Raw genomic sequence first — 25,423 nt, 5'->3', positions numbered from 1 at the left:
TTGAAACCGTTCCGACGGCAGGGGGAATGCTCCGAGTGGTGATGTGACGTGCCGGGTGATTTTGGCGCGCTGACATGGAATGCACGTGCATGCCCAGGTGCGGCAGTCCCGTTGCATTGAGGGCCAAACATAGCGGTCAGTCACAAGGCGTGTAGAAGCGCGGATGCCGGGGTGGCTGAGGTTGTGTAACTGGTTGAAAACGCAGCGGCGATGCGGCGAAGGGACATATGGTCTCACTCGTCCCGTGGATATGTCGTAGCAGAGACTGTCCGTCGACCTAGGGATGGCGACTTGTTGGAGTTGAAGAGAGGAGCCGTTTTCGAGGAGCTGCTGGAGTTCGGCGTCCGTTTTCTGAGCGTTGGCGAGAGTGTCAGTCGTAACGGGTGGCAGCTCGACAGCAGAGACGCGTGAAAGTGCGTCGGCGACCACGTTATCCTTTCCGCTGATGTGTTGGATGTCGGTGGTAAACTGGGCGATAAAGGACAGTTGGTTCTGCTGGACCGGTGGAAGTTTTCGCGTCGTTGGGAGAAGGCATAAGTGATAGGTTTGTGGTCAGTGTAGATGGTGCAGTGCTGTGCCTCGAGAATATGGCGAAAGTGTTGAACCGCTTCGTAGATGGCGTGGAGTTCTCTGTAGTAGGCTGGCCATGTTGTCTCCGCAGGGGCGGAAGTTTCATCGGCGATGCCTGTAGACGAGGGTGTTTTTGGGCTAGAGAGTTTCTTCGAAAAAAATGCCAACGGGCACCAGTTTTGGCCCACTCGCTGCATCAGGGAGGCTCCGACGGTGGTGCTAGATCTGTGAAAAGGCCCAAGGGAGCCTCTGGCTTGGGATGCGAAAGTAGGGTGGCGTTGCAGAGGGCAGTTTTGCAGTCTTCGAACGCTTGAGTCAAAAGCGGTGTCCAAGTGACAGGGTGGTTGCCTCGTAGGCCAGCCAACGCGTCATGAAGAGGGGCCTGATATGCGGCCGCTTTAGGCACGAAGCGCCTGGAAAAGTTGAGCATGCCCAGGAAACGGCGGAGGTCTTTCGCTGGGACAGGCCGCGCGTAGTTCTTAAGGGCCGAGATGCGGTCAGGCAAGGGTGTAGTCCCTTCTGAAGAAATTTGATGGCTAAGAAACGTGACGACGGGGGCGCCAAATGTGCTCTTCTGGACGTTTATGAGTAAGCCGTGGTAGTCGAGGCGTTGAAACAGTTGTTGGCGGTGATCCTTTTCGTTGGGGGAGAAGACCAGGATGTCGTCTAGGTAGACGAAACAGAAGTATAGGCCGCGGACGACGTGGTCGATGAAGCATTGGAAGGTTTGTCCCGCAGTGCGGAGGCGAAAGCTCATGAAAGGGAATTCGAATAAGCTGAAGGGCGTGATGATCGCGGTCTTCGGGACGTCATCTGGGTTCACAGGAATTTGTGTGTAGGCCTTTACCAGATCAACAGTTGAGAACACGGTGCTGCCGTGTAAGCGGTGGGCAGAATCCTGTATATGACGAACGGGGTACCTGTCTGGGATGGTACGGGCGTTAAGGGCGCGATAATCTCCACAGGGGCGCCAGCCATTGGTCTTCTTCCGCACCAAATGAAGCGGTGAGGCGTAAGGCCCCTCCGAGCGGCGGGCGTTACCCTCACGGAGCATCGCTTCAAACTCTGCTTGGGCGATTCGAAGGCGGTCCGGAGCTAGGCGACGGACGCGGCAAGAGACCGGGGGGCCTGGAGTAGTGCGGATGTAGTGCACAGTTGAGTGGCGTACCTCTCGAGGACGCCCGCTAGATGATGTCAAGTCGGGAAATTCTGCGAGGATGGCGTGGTATGACGATTGATCTTCAACGGCGAAAGTTATAATGCTGGGCTGTTGGGTGGTAGTGTGTTGGCCCGGCGCGGAGAGGCCTGTTGTGGCGTCAATAAGTTGGTCAGGCCGGCAGTCGGGTAAAAGATGGTAGTACGCCAGGAAGTCTGACCCGATGATTGGCTCTGCGACGTCGGTGATGACGAAATTCCATGAGAACTCACGGCGTAAGTTTTTGAGGGTGATGTTGAGGCGGAGCGCGCCGTAGGTCTTAATGCTTGAATGGTTCGCCGCACTTAGCTCGAACGACGTGCAAGGGCGCTTTTCGTGCAGGAAAGCTCGGGGAAAGCAGCAGATGTCAGAACCGCAGTCGATGAAGAACCTTCGCTTACTGACTTTGTCGGTGACAAAAATGCGACGGCCTCTAAGTTGGCAGCTCGCGGCCGTCTCTACGGGCTGCTGTTGAAGTTTCCCTGACGTCCAACTGAGCAGGGTGGTTAGCATTTCCGGGCTCTGTCACCAAAGCGACGATGGTAGTAGCAGAGGCCGTTGTGGTTTTCTTGCGATGAATCGGTGTTTCGGCCTCGGCTTTGGGTGCGTTTTCCGAGACCCAACGTCGGGCGTTGATCCAGATGCCTTTGAATAGAATCCACCTGACGGACGATTTCGTCGATACGGCTAGCGAGCTCGGGGGTGGGCTGTGGGCTGCCGGCGGCGTGGACGAAAAGGGGTGGTGGCAGTGGAGAGGCTTCGACGACTCGGTCGGCGATTTCGGCGAGCTGGTCCAGCGGCAGATTCGGCTGAACCTTGAGGATGGCCTGAGCGTGAGAGGGTAAACGGTCAAGCCACATTATTCGCAGGAGGGAGTCGTCAACAGGCGTGCTGCCCGCGAGGGGACGCATAAGGCGCAGGAGCTGCGATGGCTTGCGGTCACCGAGCGCTTCGTGTTGAAGGAGTTGACATAATTTCTCGTCTTCTGAAGGTGAAAGCCGCCGAATTAGTTCCCTCTTCAGCTGCAGGTAGCAGTCGTTAGCTGGAGGACTTGCGAGTACGTCGCGGAGCTCAGCTGCGTATCGAGAGTCTAGGTGGGCGACGACGTAGTCGTAGCGCGTCCGGTCCTGAGTAATAGGTGCCATTGAAAACTGCGCCTCGACTTGAGCGAACCACACCTCGGGTGACTCTGCACAAAAGGGTGGGAGCTTGACGGTGACGCGACAGACGTCCGTGTTGGCGGTGGCCGCTGGAGTGGTGGTGCCCACTGGAGCAGAGCTTTGGGGGGCGTGGCCCGAGCGCGGCTGCGCAGCATTGTCAGATGAGTGCGGTTCACTTTGGGTGCGTTGCTGCTGTTCATGGAGTTGCTGCTCTTGGTTCTTGATTACTTGTTGCTGGGCCTGAAGTTGCTCTTGAAGATGTTGTACTTGTTGGCGAAGAGCGGCGAGGGCTTCCTGGTCGGCCATGGCGGTGCGGTAAGTTCGTTTTCCGGGTCACCAGATCTGGGTACACATAACATTTAATGCGTCCACACGAAAGGCGTAACAACAACAACTTCTTGATTGCGGGAGCGCACACAGTTTATATCTTCTGTCGGGCGAGAGTGTTGTTATCACGCTGGCGCTCGGTTTAGTAGCGTCGACGCTGCGCGCAGGCGCAGAAGCTGTGCCGGACCGTGCCACCACACCAGTTTTACAAAGCGAAAAATGACTCCTGGAACACTCCCAGTCTTTGACAGTAACCTGTGCAAGGTTTACACGTCACTTTTCTCAAGGACAGGAAGACTTAAGGATTGTGCAACAGCGTTAATCTTAGAAAGCAAATCTTCCTTGTCAGACCAAGCTATGCCATGGAAAATTAGGTTCTGTCTACGGCTTCTCCATTCAAGATTATGCACAGCAAACTTAAGGTCTTGAATCTGCGCGGTGTTGTCCTGGACTTCGAGCACGTCCACACGCTTGCATAGGTGTTTTATTTCTGCGTCTTGCTGATTCATAGTCTTTAGAATCTCATCATACTTGTCAGATAGGTGAGAGACGGCTTTATCATTGCTACCAACTTGCGCCGGAAGGCTCTCAAGCATTTCGAGCCTCTCTAGAATTTTATTTAGTAGGGCACATACATCCTGGGAACTCCTTTCTTTACCACTTCTCTGCACCCTCAGGCGCTGCGAATAGCAACTTGTGCATTTCCATGAGCCAAAAAAGTTTCAGATTTGTTATTAGCTTGTGCTTCAGTAAGTCCTGAGCACTTACCTAAGTGCTCAGGACTCAGGTAGGAAATATTGCAACATCTTGCGCAATTTACTGAAAAAAATCAAAAGGGCAATATTACGAAAATGAATTCGTTAAAAATAAGTTCCATCCAAAAAAAACTGTGGCAGAAATTCTACGAGTTTTTGAACGTACCGTATTTTGGCAATAGCACTGAACAAAAAATAATTTAGCTATCACTGACCCGCGCAGCCTTGCTCGTGTGTTCCTTAATCACTTTTATAAAATATATATTACGACCCGTGTTTCTTTCACTTTCATGCGAGCTTATGCGACCAATCATTCTTTCAGTTTTCTGTAACCTGATTATCAACAGGTTCTTTATCAACAAGATCTGTAATCTGAATTCCCACAGAAAGAACAGAATTCCTGGTCTTGTTGAAATTTCCACATTCCACTCAAAGCTTGTTGCTCCAACTATTTTTGATGCTATCAGCAATTTAATTACTCTGTTGTTAGACATCCACTCTCTGATGTTAGACAAACAGACTTGTTAGACATCCACATGGTCTCGCATGCTGTCTTGGCTCGGCCTTTTTAGACTTTACTAAAGCCTTGGTACAATAGAACATGTCTTGTTTACTAAACTGCACCCTATTGGAATTTATCGTCCAGTCGTTAATATGTTAAAACGTTATCTATTTAGTCTCGAATTAACAGTACAGACAGGCAGGGCTTTCTCTGAAAATAAAATTATAAACGAAGGAGTGCTCAGGGCTCAAATTTTGGTTCACTATCATTTCGCAATTATATGAATGATTTAGCGCACTGCCTTATTATATACTATCTATATTACACGCACGCGATACGACTGTTGCCCTTTCAAATAAATCATAACTTTCGCTGATTTTGAAACTAAACAGTGACCTACCCAACATTACTGGTGTAATGCCAATTTTCTAATTATAAAGCTCACGAAAACGCAATTCACTGATATTTAATTCTTCGCAGAGATATTCACCTTGCTCTCTGACTATAACCATCAGCGAGAATGACATTCCTGACTGCACTTATGTGGCCTGCCTCGGAAATAAATTAGATCCCCACGTTAAGTTTACTAACTCCATTATGAAGATCAAAAAATAGCATTTGGCATTAGAGCACTACTAAAATCACGTGCATTTTATTTCAAAGAAGCATTACTATGATTACACTTCGCTTTCAATCATAGTGATATCATTTATGGTATTGCTTCATGGGGTAATACTTATCATTCTCAAGTCTGTGACCAAATGAGCGGCAAACTTGGACTCAAGGATACTTGGCACCTCCTCAGACACCTGCTAGATCCCGCGACCAGCAAAATATCGCACAGTAAAAACATCATTAGACTAGTGCATAACCATGCGCTCACAGATAAAGAACTCGTCGAGGAACTCACACAGAGATACCTAGACACATCAAGCAAAGTCTCTCTGCCGAGCTACTTGGGAGCCCCGAACCACAAACTGGACGAGGAAATCCAAGTCTGAAGTGCGAGCAGTGCTTCAAAGACTTCGAACCTCCTCGGCTCCAGGCGCGGACGGGGTTACAAACAAATCACTAAGAAATTTAGATGATGCCTCGATCGAAGCAATTACTAAATATTTGAACGAATGTTTGGAAAGAGGGGAACTCTCCTCATCCTCGAGGCATGCAAAGATAGTGTTCATCACGAAACCGGGAAAGAAGCTTGACTTGCAGAACCTCAGGCCCATATCTCTCACCTCCTGCTTAGGCAAACAGGCTACAGAGCCACATGGATGACAATAATTACTTCCCGCACACCATGATAGGCTTTAGAGGAAATCTATCAACACAAGACATCATGCTAAGACTCTTGGAAGAGGTCTTACCCCCTATTCACAGGAAAAGAACTAGAGCTGTCTTAGCCCTAGATCTAAGAAAAGCCTTTGACAACATTAAGCATGAGGCAATCATGCTTGCATTGGAGAAACTCAATGTTGGACACAAAACATACAACTATATCAAAGCCTTCCTCTCCGACAGGACTGCCGAACTCCAGCTAGGCTCCGTCGCATCTCCCATATTGCAACTTGGCAGCAAAAGAACTCCACAGGGATCAGTACTATCCCCGTTTCTATTTAACATCTCTCTTATACCGCTAGCTACCGCACTTAGCACAATCCCTGATTTCCGACACTCACTATACGCTGACGATATCACCCTCTGGGTTAATACCGGAAGTGATAGTGCGATAGAGGAAACACTACAAGCAGGAGCAGATCAAGTGTCATATCATGCGAATCAAATAGGCCTGTCATGCTCCCCCCAAAAGTCAGAACTTCTGATTATAAGGGCTCAACCACGAGCAAAGACACCTCACCCGGACATCAAGGTGATGGTCGATGGCACGTACGTACAAGAGGTGCAGACCCTTAGAATTCTGGGGATGCACGTACAAAACAACGGAAAGAACGCATTCACCCTGAGCAAAATCATAGGATGCGTTAGCCAAACAAACAGGCTAATTAGGCGAGTAGCAAACAAGCATAAAGGCATGAAGGAAGCGGATCTCAGGCAACTTGTCCAAGCCTTCGTCCTGAGCCGCATAGTATAGTCCCTTCCTTACCTGCACCTCTACCCGGCTGAAAAGAAGAAAATCGATTGCCTAATTAGACAATCATACAAATCAGCCCTTCACCTCCCTAGATACACGGCTAATGAGAAGCTCCTTGAATTGGGAATTCACAATAGCCTAGAGGAGCTGGTCGAGGCACACAGGCTAGCCCAACTGGAGGGGCTATCCAAAACTCAAGTAGGAATACACATACTGGAGGACCAGGGGATCCGATACGGATCCACATACACCTCAATTTGTAAACTTCCCCTAATATACCACAGAAATTTAAGGATAGACCCAATACCAAAAAACATGCATCCTGAAAATCACAAGGACAGAAGGAGAGCAAGAGCTAAAGTTCTACATAAACACTACTCGGGTCTGCAGGATATAGTCCACGTCGACGTTGCCGAATACCCAAGTCGAGATGCCTTCTCAATAGGCATAGTCAACAATCAAGGCCAGGCCCACTCCGCAGCAACAATTTGTTGCATGCATCCAGAGGAAGCAGATGAGGCAGCTATAGCTCTGGCTATAATGGCACCACCGTGGAAATCATTTTTAGCGATTCCAAAACAGCAGTTAGAAACTTTGCCAGTGGCAAAATCCACAAACCGGCCATGCAAATTCTAAACAAATATCCACCGCCTGATCGCCAGATTCAAATCATCTGGGTCCCAGCCCATTCCTCGCACCCAGGAAATGAGGCTGCCCACAATTATGCCCGAGGTTTCGTCAGCCGGGCGGTGGAAGGCCTCGACCTGGGTTCAGCGAGGGATCGCATGGTGACATTCCATGAAATTACTATGCACTACCGCGAAGGTAGACAAAAATACCCCCCTCTGCATAAATCACTGAATAAACTGCAACAGGTGACCTGGAGACAGTTGTAGACTGGCTCATTTGCGAACCCTTACAAGTATTCACTAATATATCCGGGCTGCTTTTCACCTAAATGCAAGAACTGCGGCGCCTATAAAGCGGACCTGACACATATATTGAGCGACTACCCCGGGCTCAAACCTAGGGCGGAACTCGAACTTAATAACACTTCAGACTGGGAGGTAGCGGTGTCCAGCTCGGATCCCGCGGTCCAGCTCCGGACCGTCAACCGGGCTTTGGAGGTCACCGAAAGTCAAGGGCTTACGGCCACCTCACGCCGCCTCGCAGTAGAAACCCAGTAATTTAAATAACTCTGCATCTGACGAAAATAATGTTTTCCCTCCTCCTCCTCATCTTTCCTGTATTCAGCACACTCAAAATCAGTCTATTCGCATTATAAACTGAAGCATTTTTTCTCTAACGTGTCCTCACGACCATGTACAAAACGCATTCTTCAAATGACAGATTTGTTACCCTATCATTTAGCGATAACATTCTAAAATTACTAACTAAGCACGTTTCTGCCAACTTCGTTAGTTCTCATATACCTCTTAATCCGAATAACACAATGTCTGCTGCACAATAAAATGTCGTGTTACCTTTATGTCATACTAATTACGGAAAGATGCTTTCCTCTTTTAGCGCACTTAAACTTTGGAACAGTCTACCATATACCAATAAACTATCATAAACGTTGCATCCGCTTGAATACCAACTTAAAATTATTTGCTGACTGATTAGCTTTGGATGATGTTCTTTTGCTAATTTGTAGCTAAGCAATCAGCTGTGATTGGATATGTTGCCGCCTCCTTGGCTCATTTATGTGTATCCTCACTCAGTTTCTTGTATATTTTTTGGTTATTACAATTTATTGTTTCCCTGCTCTGTATTTTGCTTTATTTTTTATGTAACAATTAACCAAGGCTACCGGAGTAGTCCCTGACTTTGGGATCCTTGATCTGTATATAATTTCTTGTACCTCATCATATTGTCACAGGAAATGGTATAACTGAAAATATATTTACAAAATATCTACAGCGAGCTGTAGCACTGCCAAAATGGCGGAAAGACAATCTCTTCAATCGTCGTCTTCTTCACCCAGATGGTCAACGTCATCTTTGTCCCATTGCGCGCAGTCTCGTAACATTAACCTCCGGCCGAAAAGCGCCGACCCGGCGCCTAAGACAGGGAGGTGGGCGCGAGGTTTGGCTTGAGGCGGGCCACGTGCACGACGTCTGCGGAAGGAGAAGACGTGGTAGGATCGAGCGGGGCTATTTCGTAAGTGACATCTGTCACTTGTCGCAGGACGCGATAGGGGCCAGAGTATCTCCAAAGTAGTTTTTCGGAAAGGCCAACGCGCCGAGACGGGACCAGACAAGGACAAGATCACCCGCACTGAAGCGGGCGTCCCGGTGGTGGGCGTCGTACAACTTCTGTCGTGACTGCGACGCCGAGAGGCGAAGACGGGCAATGTGACGTGCCTTTTCTGCTGTAGCAACGGCGTCGCGCGCGTATTCAGTAGGCAGTGGGGCAGGGGTCGAAATAAGTGTGTCAAAAGGGAGCGTTGGTTCTCGTCCGTATAGAAGATAGAAGGGAAAGTAGCCGGCGGTGTCATGGCGTGAGGAGTTATATGCAAAGGTGACAAAAGGTAGCGCAGTGTCCTAGCTGACGAGGAGCGACGTGATTTAAAATTACGTCTTGCATCAATAAGTCGGCGACGTCTGTAGCGCAACTGGTCGCAGAAGGTCTTGTGATAGCGTAACTGGTCGCATAATCCGTAGCAATGGCAATCCATTTATTGCCAGCGGTGGAGAGAGGGAAGGGGCCGAGAAGGTCGAGGCCAACACGAAAAAATGGGTCGGTGGGTACGTCAATAGGCTGGAGGAGCCCAGCTGGAGGAAGAGATGGCCTCTTCCGGCGTTGACACGACGCGCAGGCAGCGACATAACGTTGAACAGAACGGTAGAGACCGGGCCAGAAAAAGCGCTGCCGTACATGGTCATACGTTCTGGAAACACCAAGGTGGCTGGCTGTTGGGACATCATGCAGTTGCTCGAGTACGGTCACCCGAAGGTGTGCGGGAACGACGAGTAGTAGTTCCTGTCCCTCGGGGTGCATGTTACGGCGATATAATGTGCCAATTAGAATGACAAACAGGCGAAGTGACCGGTCCGACGAGCCAGACTGCAGGCCGTTGATGTGATCATTTAGAGACGTGTCCCGCCGTTGCTCGTCACCAATGTGGCTGAAAGCGGAAAACGAGAGAAGGCCAGGTGGTGTATCCTCCGTGGTAGCTTCAGGGGCATCAACGGGCTGCCGAGACAAGCAGTCGGCATCTTGGTGTAGTCGGCCAGACTTGTACACCACAGTGTTCGTGAAGTCCTGGAGACGTAGAGCCCAGAGACCTAGACGCCCAGTTGGGTCCTTGAGGCACGAAAGCCAGCACGGAGCGTGGTGGTCAGTGGTAACATTAAAAGGCCGCCCGTATAAGTAGGGGCGAAATTTGCTAACTGCCCAAACAAGAGCGAGGCACTCGCGCTCGGTAATGGGATAATTGCGCTCGGCAGGGGAAAGAAGCCGGCTGGCGTATGCAACAACTCGATCACAACCACGTTGGCATTGGGCTAAAATAGCACCAATGCCATAGCCACTCGCGTCTGTGCGTACTTCAGTTGGAGCATTGGGATCAAAGTGGGCGAGAATCGGCGGGTATTGAGTAGCGTGATAAGGTGTGAAAAAGCTGTGGCTTGAGCGAAACCCCACGAAAACGGAGCGTCTTTCCTGAGAAGATCTGTTAGTGGACGGGCTATGTCTGCAAAATTTCTGACAAATTGTCAGAAATAGCCACAAAGCTTCGAACATCCTTGGCACAAGTTGGTACAGGGAACTCCATGACAGCACGAACCTTGGCGGGGCCGGGACGGATGCCAGTGAATCGACGAGATGCCCGAGGATGGTAATTTGGCGGCGACCGAAGTGGCATTTCGAAGAATTAAGTTGTAGTCCAGCCAGCACGAAACACCGACAGGACGTATGAAAGACGTGTGAGGTGTGTGGCAAATGTCGGGGAGAACACGATCATGTCGTCCAGGTAGCACAGGCAGATAGACCATTTAAAGCTGTGCAGCGTGTCCATCATTCACTCGAATGTGGCCGGGGCATTGCACAAGCCAAATGGCAGAACTTTGAACTGATAGAGGCCATCAGCTGTAACAAATGCTGTCTTTTCACGGTCCCTGTCGTCCACGGCGATCTACTGGTAACAGAGCGCAGGTCGATGAATGAAAAATAGGTCGTGCCGTGAAGGCAATCCAGAGCGTCATCAATTCGTGGGAGAGAATATACATCCTTCTTGGTGATCTTATTGAGATGCCGATAATCAACGCAAAATCACCACGTGTTGTTTTTCTTTTCAACTAAGACAACAGGGCAAGCCCATGGACTCGCGGACGGCTCAATAATGCCTTTTGAAAGCATCTTGTCAACCTCTTGTTAAATAACTTGGAGCTCGGATGGTGACACGCGATAAGGTCGCCGGTGAATCGGAGGCGCATCGCCAGTATGTATGCGATGTTTGACGAGAGAGGTTTGACCTAATGAACGGCCGTCAAAGTCGAAGATGTCGGAGTATGTGATGAGCAAATGACGGAGGTCGTCGACTTGGGAGGGCAGAAGGTCCGGGGCAATCATCTTCGTGATAGCGCTCTGTACCGACGGAGAAGTGGGAGCGTCGGCGGACAAAATTTCTCATGTAGGTTCAGATGACAGTGATGAAATCTGGCACTCATCTGATGATGACAGGGTGGCCAAAACTATGCCTTGGGGAAGAATTTGAGGACAGAGTCCGAAGTTCAAGAGGGGCAGGCAAGTCTGGTTTGTCGCAACAGTCACAACAGTGGGGGGAAAGGAAATGTTGTGCGACAAAAGGACACTGGTAGACGGAGTAACCACATAGTCACCATCCGGTACACTGGGGCAAGGTACAGCGACAATACAGGTGAGTGCTTGGGGTGGCAAATGAACAAACTCGGCACAAGAGAGCTGGCTCTGGACTACGCCAGGAGCGTCTAGTGAAGCGGGGAAGTCAAGTTCAACGACACCGGCCGAGCAGTCAATTACAGAGGAGTGGTCAGTCAATAAATCAAGTCTAAGGATTACGTCATGAGGGCAGTCGGCGAAGAACATGAAACAACACGGACATGTGGCGGCCAGCGACGCTCACGCCTGCGGTGCACATTCCAAGCACGGCTGGAGTTCCACCGTCAGCGACACGCACAACGCGGGACTCTGCAGGTGTGAGCACTTTGTGTAAGCGTTCACGGAGATCAGAGCTCATGATAGAAATATGTGCACCGGTGTCGATAAGGGCAGTAACGGGTAGGCCATCCACTTCTACGGCAAGTTGGTTCTCGTGCGTGGACAAGGTTAAAAGGGTTAAAAGAGGCTTTGCAGGTCGTGGGTCCAATTCAGCGTCACCTCCGGGAGCTTCATTGATCAGTTTTCCTGGGAAGAGCGGCCAGAGGGGCGCGGCGATGAATTGCGGCGGGGCAGAGGGGACCGGGAACGACGATCGTGTGGAGAAGGTGAACGGCTGGAGCTGCTGGTTGGTACAGGAGCGTCTCGGAGCGGTGAGTTACGAGCGGGAAACTGCAGGGGTCGATTGTCGTCGCGGCGAATGTCAAAAAATGAGCGAGGGGAGGAAGGTTGGCGATACCGGCAGTGACGGGAAATATGTCCAACGCCGTGGCAATGAAAACATATGGGCTTATCGTCCTGGCTTCTCCACTGGGCCGGATCACGATAGCGGCGCAACGTTGCTGTATTTCTGTAAGGCGGAAGAACAGAACTGAGCCGAGGTTGAGGCAGAGATGCAACAGGCTGGAGTCCTGCGTTAGCCGTCCTGCGGATTCTCTCACGACGGCTTGGATTAAAGAGACTGTCGGTCGTGAGTCGCCGGAAGGGCGTGCGAAATAGGAAGGTGGCGACGCGCCTCAATTTCACGACGAACGATGTGGACAAGGCTATCGGTGGTCGGTTGCGGATTGGGCGGCTGAACGTCCGCGCTGGACGATGTAGCGGCCGTGTTCGGAAGCCGCATGAATTGTTGGGCGATGCGGCGACTCTTCAGTGCTTCAAAACGCGGGCATTTTTTGATAATGTCTTCAATGGTCGAGCAGTCCTTAAAGACCAGCAAGTTGAAAGCATCATCAGCAATGCCTTTTAGGACGTGACTTACTTTGTGCGCCTCGGTCATGGTGGCATCAACTCGGCGGCAAAGGGCGATAACGTCAAGGATGTACGACACGTACGACTCCGTGGGAGATTGGGCGCGACAGGAGACATCTTTCGAAGCGGCGCTCTGGCGGCCAATTGGTTTGCCAAATAGGTCACGAAGCTTCTGCTTACATAGATACCAGCTGGCCAGCTCCGTTTCATGAGTGTCAAACCAGACGCGTGCTGTCCCACTCAGGTAGAAACCGACATTAGCGAGTGTCACTGTCGGGTCCCACCGATTGTTGGTTGCGACGTGTTCAGAATTTCTAATCCAGTCATCAACGTCGACGTTGTCGGTGCCGCAAAAAGATCCTGGGTCGCGGGGTTGGATCAAGATCACTGGCTGAGGTGCCGGTGTTGCGGTTGACGCAATATCCCCGCCTGTTGACATGGTGGAACTTGCCAGGACACGTCCGCTACGGAGTTCCGTCTTGAGTAGTACCCCAGCACTTATACCAAAATGTCACAGGAAATGGTATAACTGAAAATATATTTACAAAATATCTACAGCGAGCTGTAGCACTGCAAAGATGGCGGAAAGACAATATCTTCAATCGTCGTCTTCTTCACCCAGATGGTCAACGTCATCTTTGTCCCATTGCGCGCAGTCTCGTAACAATATGAACGAATAAAAAACTAAAACTGAACCAATGTTCCAGATTAGGCTCGCTGCATTCTATGCAAAACTGCCACGTGACTGGCCGTTTGAGGCAGTTTGCGTGTATTCGCGGGCATATATTGAACACTCGGGAAAACACTTCGATGTAGCATGCATTGAGGAACAGAAAGCTGTATCGGGAGCTTCTCATGTTCGTCTACAATCTTCTCACTGACATATTTCATCTAACTATAATAGTTGAGAAGTTGATTAAATAGTTACAATTATCCAAGCAGTCAGAATGCAAAAAATAAACTGAGTATCCCCAAGCGACGGCAAACAACATTACCTTGGTTCTGTGCATGCAGGTACGTGGCATTTGCAATTTTTAAAGTTTATATAAAGTAGTATGAAATACCCTGTTGATATATATATATAACAGTCGACTCAAAAAGTACAGGCGCTTAGCAATAACACATCATCATCATCAGCCTATATTTATGTCCAATGCAGGACGAAGGCCTCTCCCTGCGATCTCCAATTACCCCTGTCTGTTAATTGTCGGAGTCATGAGGGAGGTACTGGCCGAATACTGCACCAGGGAGGCCAATTCCTGTTCTGGTGAGGGAGTGACTTTGATGAAGCTTAGTGGGCCTGCCTAGCTTGGTTACACCTGAACTAGTATAGCCCCACTAGCTCTCGGCAATAATTTTTTTTCGCCGGTGTCAGGCACCACTCCATGCCTGAAAATGTAGTGGACGGGAGCAGGATTCGAACTTACGACCTTCAGATTTGAAGTGGGGTGTTCTACCTCTGCTCCACGCCACCACCGGCAATATCACATACACAGTGCCAAAATTTTCAATTTCGGCCCATACTTAGCTCTACATACGCAGTGACCCAAGGTGTTTACTTACACTGTTGATTTTAGAAAAACGAGTTTTGTAACCGTAATTTATACTTTACTTGGTGCTAGAAGTAGCACCAGGGGTTATCAGATACCAATGTGTAAGCCATGTAACAGCCAGCAGCAAGTTGTCTATTTCGGCAAATAGATTGTGACCCATGCTGTTTGTAACCCAAACCTAGTCGAGCAATTAGACTCTCTTGAATTTAACGCCAATTAACCGGCAAATCATCAAGGGGGGACAGGGACAAGAAAAATAATTAGCGTAGCTTGCACTGGAGGCGCAATGTTAAGAGACAGCGGAGGTGATGGGCACCTAGCCAGCCCTGCCTTTTGTGATAGGCTAAGCACGGCCAAGTCATCCCCAGCATTTTCCGGAATTTATAGGTTATTGATTGATTATTTATTAGCTATTGATTGGCTATCGATTGGCTATCGCAAGGCATTGGTCACTTATTTGGGCTAGACTAAGCATTATGAAGTCATCGCCAGCATTTTCCGGAATTTATATCTGACTAAGCTTAAGTAGTTCCAACCATGCTTAACCAGACTTAGCCAGGATCAGCTTCGCTAGTTCAGAAGGATATGTTAGAGCACTGCACTTGCCGATATTTTCAGCCCGGGACCGGCCCGGGCCCGTTTTTACGTTGGGCTGCCCGCCCGAGCCCGATCAAAACTTTCATGGCGAGACCCGGGCCCGGCCCGGGCCCGGAAATAATCTACGTTACCCGCCCGGCCCGGCCTGCCACCCCTTTACCTTACCCCGAGCCCGGCCCGAACCCGGCCCGAGAACGAAAAATACATGTTTTTCAGAGTTGAGACGCCCGAGAATAACTCGCTGCACGTTACATGCACAACACCAGAAATCCCGAGCCCGGCACGGGCCCGCGTCAAAGAACCCGAGCCCGGCCCGGGCCCGGGTCAAAAAGCACACGCCGTGCTCGAGCCCGGCCCGAGCCCGTGGAAAAACTGCTCTACCCGGCCCGGCCCGGCCCACGGGCCGTGCCGGGCTTTCGGGTAAGCCCGAGCCCGTGCAGTGTTCTAGGATATGTGCCATTGCGCTTGGACCCTTTCTGCTTACCGCCAGGATCGGCACCCATTTTCTGTTCGCATGGTTTGGACTAACGCTCGGCTTAAACACCACATCTGATAAAAGCTACTATTTAACAAAGATGTTCCCCCACGACGAAACACAGTAGTCCTTACGCTATGCTTTAGCAGGACAAGAATACCATCCCCTTTAAAGGGGGAAGTGGTCTGTAGAAAAAAAAATCACTCTTCAAGATATGGTGATGAAAAGTTGTACATATATGCAATGATATGTGCTTATGTTGGATATGTAGTCCATTTTTGGTTATCTCTTCTGGTTCTAATTTTTATGAGCTTCCTTGAAATAATTTTTTGTGTAGGTTTGCAAATTATGTTATGCTTAGATTTCTCAACATAGGGTATCAATGGGTTCTGTATTATTCAAGGAGTGCCGTAAGTTCAACCTTATTGCTCTGCCTTAAATAGAACACGAGTTGCGAGACTTCAAAGTTAAGCACACACACAAAAAAAAACACTCCTTCGAGTTTCAACTTCAAAGCCTCGCAACTCATGTTCTAGGTAAGGTAGAGCAATAAGGTTGGTCTTACGGCATTCCTTTAATCATACAAAAGCCAGTGATACCCTATTTTGATAAATATCAGCATAATATTTTTTGCAAATCTGCGCAGAAACTATTTAAAGGACACTAGCATAAAATTGGAACCAAAGGAGATAAACAAAAATGGACCGCATATTTGAAATAAGCACAAAGAATTATGTATACATATGAGTTACCAGCGCTATACCTCAAAGAATAAAGATTTTAAAAGATCTTCAGTCAAAGGCCTACATCTCCTCTTAACAGTCTTTTGGTGACTGATTAGCTAAGCAGCTACTGCAGTCATGCTCTGGGCGCCCCATATGTCGCCGTTTTCATCTTTGAGCATGAAACTTTCGTAGTGGAGAGCGTGCACCTTACTTGGAAACACGGCGGTTCTTTCTTTTGCTTCCTTTTCTATCCCATCTTATGTTTTAACTGGTGGTTTTGCATTAAATTGAATTCTTTCTCGTCGGTGACAGCTCTATTGATGTCTCATGAGACAGTACTCCTCATTGCTGTTTTATTTTGTTCATTGTTTCGTGGGATATTTCTTTCCGCACATCAGTCATTTCTCGTAGTAATATGGGCTCAATAGAAATATGGCGGAAACACGGCGAATACTGAAGGAGATTGCAACAGCTCGCCATGTTTTCAAGGAATTTGTTCAAAGGAATTTGTTTATTCTGGTCAACATTTCTGTTGACCAGAATAACTCCTTGTGTTCAATACCATATTGAATAATTGATGTCATACCGGACACAGTTACTTCAGATGATAAAAAATAAACTATCCAAGGGCACCTAAGTACTTCTTATGAGTGGTGAATGCCAAAGCAATAATGTCAGGTTGAAAACCGCTTAGATCACTTTCGAATTTTCCGATGCCAGTAATTTACCGCTACGGCACTTCTGCCAGATCCTGCAAGCAGCAGCAACCTGCGGTGTCAACGCCGCATGCCACCAAGGTCTTACCCGACAACAGACCGAGCAACCAGCAGCACCGCCTAGGCCGGTAGGCGTGTGCAGCCCCTAAGCCTAGTGGGAGCGAGAGAGAGAGAGACGGACCTCGCGCCGGCTTTTGAGAGAGAGGGTGACGTGGCGTCGCGGTGATGTCCTCTCCTCTATTGCAACACCTGGCGCGCTAACCAAACAGCAGGTGTGCCCTTTCGCCCACTCTGCTCCATCGAGGTGCACTAGTGTCGTGGCGTCACAGCCAATGGGAACTCCGTCAACGCACGCTCGTGACGTGGCGTCGCAGCCAATGGTATTGGGAGTTTACGTGCCCTTTCGCTGCAACAGATGACAGACGTCGGCTATTTCGTTCAGTGGGCCTTTTGACGATTTTGCATCAAAATTCTGACCTGGCTGTGTGCCCAGCTTTGCTTTTCTGTATCTTTACTCAAAGTTCGAGAAAAAAAAAATGTCTGAACTACTATGCGAATTACCATACTTGTATCTTTAATTGAGGAGAAAATGTGAAACTGCAATTTGTCGAGATAAATTTCTTGTAAAAATGTATTCCTCCATGATGTGTATTAGTGTTAAACGCTGGCACTAGTGTTAAACACAAAAAACTCAAGAATGAGCACATAAATGACGTTAGAAAAGCAAGCACAACATACCAGCAATCAGTGTCTTTTTATTTTCCTTGTCTTCAGCGACTAATCCACGCCTGCAATGTAAAAGTGATCGAAGCGTAAAACAAACTGAATAGAAGAATAAATAAAACAAGGACTGAAAGTAGTTGCAAGAGCCCACACGTTAGGGCTCGTAAATATTGTTACGTAAAATTAAGAAGTAATAATTTGAACTACATACAATAGTTAGCAATGGAGTTTGCACTTTGCTTATAAATATTTACGCCGAATGAAGCAAAGCGAATATTCTCTGCTGTGCAGTAGGGTAACTGCTCAAAAGGCTTTCAGTACACTTCTGCTTCATTTGGTTGTCTTTATTATTATTGCGATAGCAATTATATGGAAACTTCAACCGGATTACTGCCGTCGGCGTCGTTGTCGCCGTGAGTTTGCGTATAAAGTACAAGGGCGATAAAATAGTCGCCGTTGGCCGTATGCACGAGCGAAAGCACGCGGGGGACTCGCGCTATCACGGAGAGCGAACGCATGGCGGAAAGCAAACGCGACCGTCACGCGAAGGGCCGTGGGGGTATGGGAGGGAGGGAGGCGGGGCAACGCTGTGCTTCGGCACCAAAGACGTATCTTGCAACCGGGCGCAAGGGGAACTTGCCACTCAATCTCCCACTGCGAAAGCAAGAACGCGGGAAGGCAGCGCGGAAAGGAGGGGGGGGGGGCACAGCTTCTACTGTGCCAACAACTGTGCTCGTACTTTACCCGGCTGTGGCGGTCGCCCGCACCGTCTCTTATCTCCACACAGCTCTGACCTTTGTATGCGCTGTATGCATTCGTCGCTCAGTTTCCGTTGAAGCGATAGACCGCCCAAATCTTCGCCCGCTGCGGCGGCTGCGCTTGCTGCCGGCGTTTTGACAGTCGTTGTCTGCGGTCATTCAGTGTGATCTATTTATGTTTGCTTGTGCGCGCTGACACCATGCTTGTTAATTCAGTTAGTAAGCGAATGTGTCCAAGTTTATGCAGCCGATAAAACTACTATCCCTACTCCGAATAGCTCTCTACTAATTTGCTATCGCAATTGATACTTCGCCTTTCGGGCGAAACTGCGACATTTTTTCTCAACTAATTGACACAACACTTAGGTTGGAGCCTGGTTGTGAGCATTAATAATAATAAATAAACAAAAAATCGCTCTCATATTACCGTACGTTATGCAATATACTTTGGCACATTCCACTTATCACATTTCCAAAGTCCTCAAAAATTGGTAGCGCATTCATTCCTTGGAGATTATAATCGAAGGTAATTCGATTACCATATTCTTTCTTAAGACGGGAGTGTCATTACTTACATGAGGTGCCGAGGATCCTTAATATAGAGAAACTAACAAAACAGGGTGAATTGTATGATATATTCAACTACAATGTGCTCATCTTTTTACTTTATCGAGATGGTTTCTTGACTTGAATTCTAAATACATTTTTCACCATACAAAAGGTGGTGTCTAAACCCGACGTCTATGACATGTTTCCGGCTGGTGAAATCAGTTCCACTGTATTCAACCAAAACAAATAATACATAGTTCTACGGTCTTATTTTAAATCCAGAGGGCGCCACCCTATAGGGCGCAGACTTCGACTCCAACTACAGTGCATATGTTGTATACAGGGTGTTCGTTTTTAAGTTTTACGGAATATTTAGAAATCGCCAGTTTCTCTCTATATAAAAGAGCATCGCCCCAATGCTAAATAATGAAGTTCGTTTGGTTAAAACGAAAGTCCCCCATACAGTCACTCGCTGATGTAGCACTCAATGCGCACTACGTGCTGAAGTTCGAAACGGTGTAGGCGTCGCCTTGTGCAGTAAGGGCTATCTAGAACGACCTCGTATGTGACGTCACTTAGCCGACGCAACACTTTAAAGGGTCCCAAATATCGCCTCAGCAGCCTCTCGGATAGTCCCCGTTTTCGTATAGGCGCCCAGACCCATACTCTGTCACCGGCTTCGTAAGTTAAATGCCTATGATGGGCATTATAGCGACCTGCATCGTACTCTTGCTGCTATAGTGTATTAGCACGCGTGCGAGCTGCCTGGCTTTTTCTAGACGTTGTGTAAACGCATCGGCATCCGTGTCATTGTCGTCAGGTTCGTGTGGTAGCATGGCGTCGAGCATCGTCCTTACTTCCGGTCTGTGGACAAGACTGAATGGAGTCATCCGTGTAGTTTCTTGTTTAGCCGTGTTATAAGCAAACGTGATATAAGGCAGGAGCTCGGCCCAATTTTTGTGCTTATATTAACGTACATTGAAAGCATGGCTTCGAGTGCTTTGTTCAGGTTGCCCTGCTAGTCCGTTTGTTTATGGATGGTAGGCTGTTGTCTTTCCATGAGTCGTGCCACTGAGGATCAGGACGTGATCTATAAGCGCGGCTGTGAACGCGGTGCCTCAGTCTGTTATGGCGATTGTTGGTGCGCCATGTCTCAGCACAACATTCTCTATGAAAAAGCGTGCCAACTCTGCTGCTGCGCCTCTCCGGATAGCTTTTATTTCGACGTAGCGAGCAAGATAATCATATGCTACAATAACCCAGCGGTTACCAGTAGTAGAGGTAGGAAGTGGACCGAAGAGGTTCATTCTGATATGGTCAAAAGGCGTTTGCGGTACTTGAACGGGTTGTAGCAAACCGGCTCGTTGGAGGTGACTTGTGCCGCTGTCAATCTAGGCAAGTCCGAACATGATGTTTCTCAGAAATAGGCAGTCCTGGCCAATAGTATCTTTGTCGCACTCTGTTCAGTGTTCGCGTGTATCCTAGATGCCCAGCAGAGACCTCGTTGCCGCATGCTTCCAGTACTTCACGACGAAGACTCGTAGGAAGGACGAGAAAATAACTCGATCCGATCGATGGGAAGTTCATTTTATATAGAACTTTGTTCCTTAAGCAAAACGACGACAATCCTCTTGCGAAAGTCTTAAGTGATGCCTGAGTTCATCCGTCTAAGAAATTATTCCCGCCCTGCAACTCAGGGTCGTCACGTTGTTGTTGTGGAATGGTACACGTGTCGAGAGGACCGAGGAATGCAGTTTCCTCGTCATCGGTAGAAGGAACAGACTCTATGGGTGACCCAGACAAGCTCTCAGCATCAGTATGCCTGTTCAGTTGTGCATGACCGTCAAATCAAACTCTTGCAGTCTCAGGCACAAAGGTGCTAATCATCAGGAAGGATTTTTAAGATTTGTGAGCCCGCAAAGTGAATGATGGTCACTGATAACTTCGAAGGGGCGCCCATACAAATATGAGCGAAATTCTGTAAGCGCCCATACCACGGACAGGCATTTTTTGTCAGTTGTAGAGTAATTTGCTTTTGCGCGTGAGAGCGCTGTGCTTGCATAAGCGATCACTCTTTATGTGTCCTCCTGGCACTGCACAAGCACTGCTCCGAGACCAAGATTGCTGGAATCCATATGAAGCATTGTAGGAGCTATCACGTCAAAGTGGGCAAGCATAAGGGGCGTTTGTAAATGGTTCCGCAAATCGTAAATTACAGTTTGCTGTTCGTCGCCCTATACAAAAGCAACATCATCTCTCGTGAGGCAATTTAATGCGAGCAAAGTCTGCAACAAAACACGATAATAAGTGCAGAGGCCCAGAAAGCTCCTGACAGCCTTTTTATCCGTGCGACACCGGCAATTTTTTAGGATCCGGGCGGACACCTGCGTGACTGACGACATGGCCGAGAAACTCTAGCTCTTCAAAGCAAAAGTGACATTTCTCCGGTGTTAGGGTGAGGCGAGCAGGCCGTATTCACTGCAGAACCACTTCAAGCCGTTCAAGGTGCTCTTCAAACGTTGCGAAATCGCTATGACGTCGTCGAGATAGACTAAGCAGGTATTCCACTTCATCACCGAGAGCATGGTATCCATAAGCCACTGAAAAGTAGTAGGTGCAGAGCACGAGCCGAAAGGCAAGACCTTAAATTCGTATAGTCCATCTGGTGTAACAAAAGCGGATTTCTCACGGTCTCTCGGGTGTACCTCAATTTGCCAATTCCCGCTTGTTAAGTCCACTGAAGAGAACTAACGAGTGTTTCGAAGCCTATCCAGTGAATAGTCTATGCGGGTGGGCTGATACACGTCTTTCTTGTCACCTGATTTAGCTTTTCCTCATTATCCTAATCATTAATCTTTTCCTAATTATCCTTGAAACAGTTTTCTAAATGTTGATGGAATAGCCTGACTGTTGGAGAGAGTCGTCTCATAAATCTCCTGTTGTAAAAATGTCTCAAATTCTCACACATAATCACAGATACTTACACACAATCACAGAAAGCCACAGATGATCGCAGGAAAATCTGCCCGCTTGACACCGTATTTCTTAACTTTGTTAGCGAATGTTTGTAGCACTTTGGCCAGCTGATAAATCTTCTAACGTTATCGCAATCAAGGCTTTGCCGTTCGGGCGAAACAGCAACTTATTTTGGCACCATGGTTAACTACGCAGGAAGACTTCATACATGTACCAAAGGATAGACATCATCAGCATCGGCCAACATGTCGACATGTATAGATTGGTATTTAAAGCCCAATATGTTTTCGTTATTGGCAACGGCTGGGTAACAAATATCTGTGGCAAGATGACACATTCCTGTCTGGCAGAGAATATTAGGGCGCGATTGCAAGCATATTCTCTTCGTCCCAAACGCTACTCACGCTTTCAGACTTTTGTCGAGTGCGTTACTTGCGTGATGTCACAGTTTCTCGAATTCTGGCATGTTACAGTTAGCGCTTTGAGACCTAGGAGCCGATTACACAATCTCCGAGATTGGATGACGCAACCTTGTACTTGTCCTCGTTGCAGGTAGTGCTACCTAAACTCTCTGCTACGCAGTACCGCATTCAGGATCACGCCAGATCGAGTAGGATTTAGCATTTTATGACCGCAGTGCAAATGCGATCGCTGTTGTGCAATACACCATATGACATGTAGCCTTAGGTACAGATGATTGTATAACACCTAGTCACCGATGGTGTCACAGTCAGTGTTTATCTCGCTTACGCTCGCCCAGTTCCTATCTTGGACCCAGCAATTACCATGTCGTAAGCTGGCGTCAAACGGTCTGAGTAGAAATCAAGCCGTCGGCGTCACACGATAGTTGTAAGCATCTTCTTGCTGTTGTCACCACACCCACGGTCGCGTTAGACTGATAGCTCATCGTCTAACGCAAACTGCGACCCACCTGGTAGCGGTTTGCGGAACCGCAAGAGGAGGCTGGGTTGCCATTTATCAGCAAAGTGCTTCGCATAACATCGATTCCCACAGGGCAAGCGATCTACTTCATTCCTTTTGTTTTCGAAGATGTTGTAGGATGTTACCAAGTTTTTTAGTGGTTGACTGCCACTACGATGTTTATCGCAACAATAAGACGCATATCGCCTATAATATTTGAGCTTAATTTACCGGGGGCTTCTTGAAATACAAACGAAACTTTCATATTTACTCACCCTGTCAACAGAAACAACATATCGGACGTCCACATTTTCGTACGTTGTCTTGCATACAACATTAGCCGATGCAATGTTTCTTCCGCCAAAACTTTCCCGTCGTCTGTCAAAGCCAAGTATTCTTCTTTTCCCTGTGAGGTGTATTTAGTTATATACAGCTATACTGATGATCAGGCCACTCACCCAGTGATAAGTCATAATTCCTCTTATACGGATAGCGCCAGGAGGTTGAAGAAGTGACAGAATCTCGTTTACCTGTAAGCGGAGAAAGCAGCAAAGTGAACTTGCGCGTATACAACAAAACTTGTTATATGATGCCAGGAATTTGAATAATTTTAGGCACTCAAGCGCAGTCGCGGCACTTCACAAGGTGAACAGGCAAATAAGCAGTTGATATCTGTGTGGTATATTTGCATCAAGGCTTTGAAAAAGAAAGAAGCTGCACGAACGAATGTCCATCCTAAAAAATTCTGGGTGTGATCCTCAAGAGCTATTTCAGTTGGCAGAAGTTCGCAAGACTAGAGCAAGGGTGCTATAACGTAAAATGATTGCAAACTCCTGATGTCAAATTTACGTACCCACCGACGCAAGGACCGGGCGGTGACCCGCAGCGTTGTCTGAACAACACAATCAAACACTCTCCTCGTTTATAGAAGGTCACCTTTGTTCGCTTTCAAAACCAATAACATTGTCTACACTCAGCGGTTTTTCTTATCTAATTGGCTGACAAGAGGCGAGGCGTACGCAATAGTGGAGAGGGTTTCGATGGGACCGAGCCAGCACAGTGAAAATGAAGAGGGTGGAGCCGGCTTCTCTGATTGGTCAGCTTCGCCTTACTTAGCTTGCAGTGACTGGTCGAAAATCGCTGCGGTGTGCAATGGAAGGATAAGAATGCCGCTAAAACAGATTCTCAGCAAGGAAGGGTTCACAGAACGATGTCGTATGCACGCCGAAAGGGCTCGATAACGTTTCACTGCCAAGCAAGGTTTATCATGCGCAAACAAATACATGCTCACCGGCAGGTGCGAGTACCGAGGGCCTGAGCGATCGGCGGGCAGGAATCTTCTATTCCTTTCGGAACGGGGCAGTCTCTGGCTATTCAGAAAAATTTTCAGCTTTGTTCGGCTTATTAATGCATTTTTTTCGCGTACACGTCACTTTCACGTGGTGAGTTTTCGCGGTTTTGTGAGGTCGCGTGACAGACAGGCGAAGTGGGCGTAGCCAGAAAACATTGGACCAATAGCAGAGGACTAATGGTGAAAGGCGTTGAATCAGGAATGACCATTTTTCTTTTGCGCAGTTTAATCACGCATAACCAGTGTGTACACGTTATATCAGATGCGGAGCTATAGAGCTATAGCGGGTTTCGTGACGTCGCGTAACAGACAGGCGAAGTTGGGAGTGGCCCGAAAATGTTTTGACCAATCTTGGAGGCTGATGGCAGAAATTGGAATCAAAACAGTTTGGAATCATTTTACGTTATAGCGCCCCAAGATTCGCCATGAAAGTTGTGACGGCGACAACCTAGAATTCCCACGGCAAGGGAAACGTTATCAGTGTGAAATACAAGCTATTTCAAGAGTGCATCATTTTGTGAGGGACACCCAGGACTAATGACCTTCCGGACCAAGTTCTAACATTAGTCGGATGTGGCTGAATGGCGCGAAAGTCACTGTGGCTATGCTAAGCCACAGGGTTGAATTATCAATAGTAAAAGCGGTAAAATCTGCATCGTCTCAAAACCACATCCAATATCGTATAAATATTGGAGCACGTCTGACTATTGTGTCATATCACAGAAATAAAGTGGGATGTAAAGATATGTGGATTTGTATAATTCGCGAAAGTATAATCACTTTCGTGCTGGCGAGTTGTGGACATGCACATCAAATGCGCGCCACTGCGAACGGTTCGTCGCATTTTTTTTGCACATTGGCTGTTCCTAATTTGTCAAAAAAAAACGTCCTGCGAGTTGTGTATGCTCCTTTGAAATGGGCATACCAAATTTCGATATGATTCCAGGGACGGACGGTCGCATCAATATGACCACGGGAGTCCGCATTTCCCCAAGCAATATACGTGCCTCAAGCTATAGGGGTCAAAGATTTTTCTTTACCACAGGTAATCATTTGTTACTCTATATCAGTGAAGTGTACTTTTTGTAAGAACAAACAGTATTGAAAGCAAAAAAACTTCGCACTTATACCACACGGGCAGGGGCCGTTGGCCTAACACGAGGTTCGATGACAATTTAGATCAAAGTTTTTTGCTTTCAACTACTGTTTGCTCTTACAAAAAGTGCAAACCATCTAACACATATGACTTAAGAAGCAAAATGTATTTCAAGATAGTGACGTTTCTTGGAGACATAATTAGTTATCGTGATATCGTGAGACGGAAGAGAGGTGCAAATATGACAAGAATTTAATTATTTTCAAGAAATCAC

At 47.9% G+C, this 25,423-nt stretch overlaps 1 protein-coding gene across 1 annotated transcript; it reads right to left on the bottom strand.

The window, feature by feature from the left end:
* Positions 1-2,271: 2,271 nt before the first annotated feature.
* Positions 2,272-3,231, bottom strand: LOC119463634 (uncharacterized). Its single transcript, XM_037724458.1, has one exon. It carries the CDS (start codon positions 3,229-3,231, stop codon positions 2,272-2,274), a length of 960 nt encoding a protein of 319 aa, XP_037580386.1.
* Positions 3,232-25,423: the final 22,192 nt, after the last annotated feature.

The sequence above is a fragment of the Dermacentor silvarum genome, chromosome 9 (assembly GCF_013339745.2).
Source record: "Dermacentor silvarum isolate Dsil-2018 chromosome 9, BIME_Dsil_1.4, whole genome shotgun sequence".
In the NCBI taxonomy this organism is placed as follows: Eukaryota; Metazoa; Arthropoda; class Arachnida; order Ixodida; family Ixodidae; genus Dermacentor; species Dermacentor silvarum.
This window is presented reverse-complemented; position numbering and strand designations above follow the sequence as displayed.